Consider the following 8,493-nt stretch of genomic DNA (forward strand, 5'->3'; position numbering starts at 1 on the left):
CAATCCCCGCCCACCAGGCGTTTCCCCCCAAGCATGAGGAAGGACAATCTTAAAATTATCTCACTGTTCCTTATGCTTGGTTTACGTTCCTCAAAAGTAATACAACAGTTTTAATATCATAAAATCCTAATCATCAATAACTTCTAAAACTTATGCATACCCAACACCTAATGACTGACTTAAATCCTAATACCTTCTTATTCTGTGCTAACTTTACCTGTACTATAAAAAAACTCTTAATTGTAGGTCAGACCAGTTCCTAAAGAATGTGGCCCAGTCCAAAATGGACGCTGGGCCCTTAGGAATGTGGCCCAGCCCAAAGTTCGTGCTGGGCCATTTCTGGTAACCCTAGATAACCATCTCATGCTGGAAACAGCTCTCTAAATGTATATACTAATTCTACAAATATATTTTTAAATCTTATAAAGAAACTTGTATCACGTATAAGGCTCCCAAATGTGATCTGAGTTTGAACTGTGTTAAGTTTAAAGCCGAAAGCGCAGTCTGTGAGAAGCGGGAACAATGGATCCCTAGAGTCAGCCATGCCTGTCATATTCTCAGAACTTCATGCTTAGATCGTTAAAATCCCTACCAGTGGGTAATGCTAAACAACAAGGAAAGGAGGAGGGAATGGGCCTTCAGCTCCTGAACCAGCCTGGTGGTCTCAGGGTCCGCAGCCTGCCTGGATCCCTAACGCTCAGGCAGGCCTCCACGGCTGGCTCCCAACACACTTGGGGGCAAGAGCCTCGGTTTTATGCCGTTTCACCCAAACTCAATCACCAGGTTGGAATGGGTGAGGGATTCCTGGAGCTGGCTTCTGGAGGGCCACCTGCATGGTTTCTATTACAGTCCATTGAACTTTTTGGAGTGCCTGTAGTGACTGAAGCAGGTTATGGTTAGATAATTCTGCCACGTTTTCTATTCCAATTTTTGGGAGTAACAGTGGAGGCCATCCAAAGAGGATTTCAAAGGGGGTTAGGCCTTTAATATGGGGGATACATCTAGCCCTTAGGAGGGCATAGGGAAGGAAGGCTACCCACCCCTCGCCAGTCTCCAGGGTTAATTTAGTCAAGGTCTCCTTGAGTGTCCGATCCATTCTTTCTACCTGACCTGAGCTTTGGGGATGATATGCAAGTGTAAATTCCAATCTATCCCCAATGCCTTTGCTATACCTTTTGTGAGCTTTGAAATAAAAGCTGGTCCATTGTCTGACGCTATTGATATGGGTAGACCATATCTCAGAATGATGTCGTTTAAAAGTTTCTTGACAGTAACTGAGGCAGTCTTGGCTTTAGTGGGAAACGCCTCTACCCATCCCAAAAATGTGTCCACTAGCACCAACAGGTACCTACACCCATACTGTCCAGGCTTTACCTCAGTAAAATCTATTTCCCAATGTCTTCCAGGGGATCCCCAGTCCTGGACTCCTTGTGTGGATACACTGACCTTAGTGCTGTTAGTTTGTTGGCAAGGCACGTAGCCTTGAATAAGCTCCTGCGCCAGCTGATCCAGGCGGGGAAGGAAGAATTCCTTCCATATGAGTTCAGTCAGTTTTGTTTCTCCCAAATGAGTTCCGTCGTGGAGTTGGTGTAGAAGTTGCCACCCTGTCGGGCTCGGCCTGTAATCCCGCGCCTTTGGGAGGCTGGGGTGAGTGGATTGCCTGAGCCCGCGGGTTAGAGACCCGCCTGGGCAGCAAGACCTCATCTCTACAATAAATCAAAAAAGCAGCCGGGCGTGGTAGCGCATGCCTGTAATTCCAGCTACTTGGAAGGCTGAGGCAAAAGGATCGCCGGATCCCAGCAGATCGAGGCTGCGGTGGCCAGGAGCGGCCACTGCACTCCAGTCTGGGCGACAGAGTGAGACTCCAACTCAAAAAAAAAAAAGAAGTTGCCACCCCAAAGTTTGTGGGAGGAAGATTCTGCCATCCTGGAGTTGCAGCCATCCCTCGGGGTATTAATTCTGCCCAGTTTTTGTGCAGTCATGAGATCTTCATCAGTATACTTTGGCGACTTGCTCAGCACCGGTGGGGGGATAACATTAACAAGCAAGTGGTCCTGTGGTAAGCAGCATCCTTGGCTGCTTGGTCCGCCTTTCTATTTCCTGTCGCCTCCTTTGAGTTTCCTTTCTGATGACCAGGGCAGTGGATAATGGTGACTTGCTTTGGGGCCCATATAGCTGCCAGAAGGTTCAGGATTTCTTCTTTGTTTTAATAGTTTTCCCTTCTGCAGTGAGAAATCCCCTCTCTGGTAGATTGTCCTGTGCACGTGCGCTGTGGCAAATGCATATCTGCTATCAGTGTAAATATTAACTGTTTTTCCCGCTCCTGTCTTTAGGGCCTCCATTAGGGCGATCAGTTCTGCTTTCTGGGCTGATGTTCCTGGTGGTAGGGGCTCAGCCCAAACAGTTCCTTGCAAAGTAACCACCACCATCGCGGCGTACCTTATTCCATCCTGCACAAAGCTGCTGCCATCTGAGAAGAGTGTCAGGTCAGGGTTATGTCTCAGGACATCTGCGAGATCCCAACATAGTTTCTGGAACTCCGTTACCTCATAACAGTAGTGCGGGGGCCCCAAGGAGCTCTCTTCTGGCAGCAAAGTCGCAGGGTTTAAGCAGGGGTACGCCAGAGCTTGATCCGAGGCTGATCTAGCAACAGTGCTTGATAATGAGTTATACGAGCATTAGACATCCATTTATCAGGGGCCCCTCGGAGCAAGGACTCTACAGCATGGGTGGCCGTAATGGTTAAATCTTGTCCCATGGTTAGTTTGTCTGAGTCTTTTACCAATACATCAATGGCCGTGACAACTCACAAACAGAGTGGCCAGCCTGAGGCCACTGGGTCTAGTTTTTTTGATAGATAGGCAACTGGCCTATTCTAGGCCCCAGCTTTTGGATCAGGACCCCTCAGGTGACGCCACACCTCTCCTCTACAAAAAGATGGAATGGCTTCTCTATGTCCGGCAGGGTTAAAGCCAGGGCTGAAATTAATGCATTTTTGAGGGCCTGGAAAGCTTTGTCGCCCTCTGGAGTCCATTGAAAGCTAACCTCTGGTCCCTTTGTGATTCCATATAAAGGCTTGGCAAGTTCAGCAAATTTTGGGATCCAGAGCCAGCAATATCCCACTGCTCCCAGGAATTCTTGGACCTGCCTTTTATTACTTGGGGCTGGAATGCCTGTTATGGCCCGTATGCTGGTCGGTTAGAGACCTTTTACCCCCTTGGAGGTTGTAGCCAAGGTAGGTGGCTTTTGTTATGCAAAGCTGGGCTTTCAGTTGCTGACACCCGATACCCCAGGGTTTGAAGCTCTCTAAGGAGGTCTTGGGTTGCATGCAGGCACTCTGTTGTTGTTGCGATTAACAGATCATCCACATACTGGAGCAAGGTTACCTCAGGGTGCTAAAATCCTGGAGGTCTCAGTGCAGGGCTTCATTGAACAGCGTAGGAGAATTTTTAAACCCTTGGGGGAGCCGGGTCTAAGTTAATTGGCCATTTTCCCCCTTGTCTGGATCCATCCATTCAAAGGCAAACATATGCTGGCTCTGCTTGGCCAGGGGAATGCTAAAGAAGCCATCCTTAAGGTCTAGGACAGTGTATATTTGTCTTTCGGGGGAGAGCCTGCCCAAGAGGGTATACGGGTTAGGGACCGTGGGGTGAATGTCCTCCACCCGCTTACTAACTTCCCTTAAGTCTTACACCGGCCGGTAATCCCCTGTGCCTGCCTTCTGGACCAGGAGCAGTGGAGTGTTCCAGGGCGAGTGGCATGGCACTAAGATTCCAACTAGCCATAGGCGCTGTATGTGAACTGCGATGCCCCTCCAGGCTTCCTGGGGTATAGGGTACTGCTTTACCCTAAATAGGCACTGCCTGACTTTTAAGTTGTACAATGACCGGCGGTTGGTGGGATGCCAGCCCAGGAGGGTTTGATTCAGCCCATTCTTGGGGAAACTCAGTCTGTAATTGAACCAATAGGGAGGTTTTTGATGAGTCCAGGGGGAGCTTATTTTCAGTTAGCACATACTCCTTACTTAGGGGGACAGTGATAAGAATTTTTGATACCTCCGGCTGAGTTAGGCTTACCACTGCTATGGTTTCTTGAAAGCCTATGTTGGCCTTGAACTTGTGTAAGAGGTCCCATCCTAGGAGCGGGTACAGGCAGTCCGGCATTACTAGAAATGAATGGATTACTTCCCCCTTCCCCAGGTTTACCATTCTTTCGGTTGTCCAGGGGACCAACTGGGTTCCAGTCACTCCCTGAACCAGGGTCTGTTTCTGTTGACGGGGGCCGTTATCCCTTTGCAGAACTGAGATTGCAGCCCCCGTGTCCACTAAGAAATGGACAGACTTGCCCCCAACAGTCAGCTTTACCCTGAGCTCTGGGGGGTGTTTCTAGAGCCCCGGCCCCATCAGTCTGTTTGTAGCTGAAGTACCATAGTAGACGGTGGTGGTGGGTACTCCTCCAAACAACGGGAGGGAGCCTGTGCTTGGGGCAGCTTGTCTGGGCAATTCTTTACATAGTGTCCAAACTTTTTGCAGTAGGCACATTGGTCCTTTGCCAGCGGCTTTCTTTTTGCATTCCTGCTGCCTTTCCCAGTTGGTTGTTTTGGTTTGGCTTCGTCCAGGGCTGCTACAACCACTTTGGCCACTCTCTTAGCCTGCACATCCTCCTGGGAGTCCCTATTGTTAAAAACTTCAAAGCCCTCAATTTTCTGCAGTTTCTTTCTTATGTCTGAAGTTGACTGGGAGACAAATACTATGACTAGTGCCCTCCGGTTTTCAGGGCTTCAAAGTCTATCGGAGTGTACGTCCAGTAGGCCTCCAGGAGCCGTTCCAGAAAAGTGGTGGGAGATTCCTGTGGGCCCTGAATAACCTCGCTTACCTTGGATAAATTTGTTGGGCACCTCACGGCGGCCCAGAAACCCCCCATTAGAGTCCGGCAATAAGTGGTGAGACTCTCCCTACCATGGTCAGTGTTGGGGTTCCAGTTAAGTCTCTCAGTGGGGAAGACATGCTCCACACGGGACTGCTCCACAGGCCTGCCATCTGGTCCCAGCACCAGCTTCCTCACTTCCTGGTGGATTCTCTCCCTCTCTTCTGCAGTGAAGAGAGCTTGGAGAAGCTTTTGGCAATCATCCCATGTGGGCTGGTGGGTATAGAAAGTAGTTTCTAAGAGTGATATTAGACCTTGGGGTCTTTCAAGAACAGCAGGTGTTGATTTTTCCAATTGTAAAGATCACTAGTGGAGAAAGGGACATATACCATAAAAGGCGGGGCTCCCGTCCCTCCCATATCAACCCCTAGGGCCTGTCTTAAGGGGAGAATCACCAGCGTTTGCATCTCTGGTTTTTCCAAAGATGAATCCAGGCTTGTTGGTTGAGGGGGACCCATCGGCTCTCCTGAGGATTGAGGGGGAAGCAGGGGATAGATGGGCTGATAGGGGGACCTGCTCCTAGTGTGTGATGGGCTGAGAGCCTCCTGAGCCCCTTGTTTTCGCCCGGGTGCAGGATGTGATGGGAGAATGTCATCATCCTCTGAAGGACTCTGGAGGACTGGGGGTTTGGCTTTAGGGGTTTCCTGTAGAGATAAAATGTGAGAAAGGTTATTACTTCTCTGGGCCTTCCTCATCCATGACGATTGTTGCATTACCAGGAGGTACCAGGCTGTCATGTACAGGATCTGGTCCGGATGACGGCGACAGACAAACTGACGAACTCTCTCCACTACAGTGGGATTGAAAGTCCCCTCTGACGGCTAGCTGCAATTAGGAAATATGGGCCATTCGAGAAAGCAAAAGGTGGTTAGTTTACCCTTGTTTACCTGGTCACCCAAGTCTTGTGCCATTTTCTGAAAATCCTTGAAGTGACACAAGACCAGCTGCAGAGGGGTGTCAGTCTGAGAACATTGTTGTTCCATGATATTGACAGTTATGACAGACACAACAGCGATAAACACCAAACACAAAAAAGACAAGGACAAGGAATGAACAAAGAGACTTGACTGCCTGAGGGCAAAACAGGAAATCCCAGTGACATCTCACTGGGACCTCAGATCCCAGAATTAGCACTGCATCCAGCTTTCCTGAGGGTCCCTACAGGAGTGCACTCAAAACAGAAATCAGGAACCTGACTTACTTCTCTGAGGGCTTCCATGGGCGTTGTGAGTCTGTCAGAGATACAGGCCTAATCAAACCCAGAGAGTTCGCAGGGACGCAGCCCCACAAGGCCCGTTGGTTAAAATGGGTGTAATTTAAGCACTTGGTTCTCCCAGACGACCCCCCAAATGAAGTAGGATCCGAGAGCTTAAATCACAGACACCGACACAAAGTTATAAGTAACAAAGGAGAGGTTTATTAGCCAGATTCGGCCATGGTCAGTGGCCACTTGCTGGATAATGAATTACAAAGCAAGGGCAGCCAACTGCAACACAGGGCTGCCTTAAGTAGTTTAGACTTACATTCTAGTGGGCTAAACATAGAACTTGGGGTTTTCTGGGTCTCTTATCACATTATTCTGCTAGCATGGGAAAGCAAGCAGTTTTACAGAAGCAGATATAGCCAGTTATGCAGGTGCAGTGGATAAGGGTATTATTAATTTTGCAACGTTTTCAAAACAACTTTCAGGAAGGGAGTGAAGTCCGTGAAGCCTGCTCCAAGCCGCTTCTTTGTTCTCCCCTTACATTCCCTTCTTTGTTCCCTCTTACAGGTGGCTGAGATGGAAGACATGCCTGAGCCCAGAAGGTCGAGACAGTGGTGAGCCATGATTGTGCCACTACACTGCAGCCTGGGCAACAGAAGGAAACTCCAACTCAATAAATAAATAAGCAATAAATAAATCAGTCTGTGCCACCAGCTGCAGCCGGCGCTGCTCAGTTGTGGTTGTGCCCATGGTGCGCAGGCACTATGTGCACATCCCACGATGACTGGCACTGCATGCGTTCCATGCTCGAGTTCTCCGCCATTTTATGGATATGAAGTGAACTGGAATACCTAAAGGATTTTCTGTGTATGTTAACACATAGGGTTTTTCACCAGTGTGAGTATATTTATGTTCTTAAATAAACTTAAGAGAAATAAATGCTTGCCCACATTTCTTACATGCATTCCTTACATTCCCAGTGAGAGTTTTTTATGGTCTTGAAGGAAACTGGAACGTCTGAAGAAGGCTTTGCCACATTTCTTACATTCACAGGTTTAGCTCTCCAGTGTGGTCAGCCTGGACGGTACCGGCGCTTCGTGTACATCGTCACCACCATGGCCTCGCAATGAGGTAAAACCAACGTGAAACCGGGCTCAGTGGCTCAGCCTGTAATCCCGCGCTTTGGAAGGCTGAGGTGAGTGGATTGCCTGAACCCGCGGGTTTGAGACCCACCTGGGCAACCTGGTGAGACCTCATCTCTACAATAAATCAAAAAATTAGCTGGGTGTGGTAGCACGCGCCTGTGGTTCCAGCTACTTGGAAGACTGAGGTAGAAGGATCACCAGAGCCCAGCAGGTCGAGGCTGCAGTGACCAGGAGCAGCCACTGCACTCCAGTCTGGGTGACAGAGTGAGACTCTAACTCAAAAAAAAAAAAACCGACGTGAACTACACTCAGCTCGTCGATCTGCACACCCGATAGGCTGAGTGCGGTTTGCGCATCCTGGCCTTCCCCAGCAACCAGTTCGGGAGGCAGGAACCAAGGAGTAACGAAGAGATCAAGGCATTCGCTGCAGGCTACAATGTCAAGTTCAACATACACAGCAAGTTCTGCATGAACAGCAATGATGCCCACCTGCTGTGGAAGTGGATGAAAGTCCAGCCCTAGAGCTGGGGCATGCTGGGAAATTCCACCAAGTGGAACTTCACCAAGCTCCTCCTCATCAACAAGAATGGCTGCATGGTGAAGCATTACGGCCTCATGAAGGAGGCCCCGGTGATCAAGAAGGGCCTCCCCTGCTATCTGTAGCTCCACAAGCGTGTCTCCTGAGTCCCCGTCTGCGACCCAGAGCCCTCCTCCAGCAACCATGAAGGTCTGCCTGCAAACCAACCACTGGTGGGGTGGACCCTAGACTCGTGGGCACCAACCGAAGGGAGGTCCCTTGGCTGTCGGCTGGGCTCAGTGCCCCCAACTCTGGCTGTCTTGTGGAATAAAAAACAAATTGGCAAAAATAAATAAATAAATACAGACTCAAAGAAATTAGAAAATACATCTGAAAAGGGATTTGTATGCAAAATATACAAAGAAACCATAAAACTAAACAAGAAGACAACCCAATTAAAAATAGGTATAGGTCTGAATAGACACCTTACCGAAAAAGACATACAGATAATGTTCAACAACAGTTGTCATGAGGGAAAAAGAAATTAAAACAATGAAATAGCATTGCATAGCTATTAGAATGACTATAATGAAAAAACAAAATACAATAGCAATTGCAACAGAAGATTCCCATTCATTGCTGGTGGGATGCATAAGGGTAGAGCCACTTTGGAAGAGAGTTTGGCTTTTTCTTCCCAAAGT

At 48.7% G+C, this 8,493-nt stretch overlaps 1 protein-coding gene across 1 annotated transcript; it reads left to right on the plus strand.

Moving 5' to 3' along the window:
- Positions 1–6,894: 6,894 nt before the first annotated feature.
- GPX4 (glutathione peroxidase 4) lies at positions 6,895–7,938 on the plus strand. The gene is given in 3 exon segments (XM_021713228.1): positions 6,895–6,948; positions 7,135–7,262; positions 7,563–7,938. Coding segments are annotated over 3 exon segments (558 nt in total).
- The last annotated feature ends 555 nt before the right edge of the window (positions 7,939–8,493 follow it).

This window comes from Carlito syrichta, unplaced genomic scaffold (genome assembly GCF_000164805.1).
Source record: "Carlito syrichta isolate Samal-C Ts95f unplaced genomic scaffold, Tarsius_syrichta-2.0.1 Scaffold304348, whole genome shotgun sequence".
NCBI classification, from domain to species: Eukaryota; Metazoa; Chordata; class Mammalia; order Primates; family Tarsiidae; genus Carlito; species Carlito syrichta.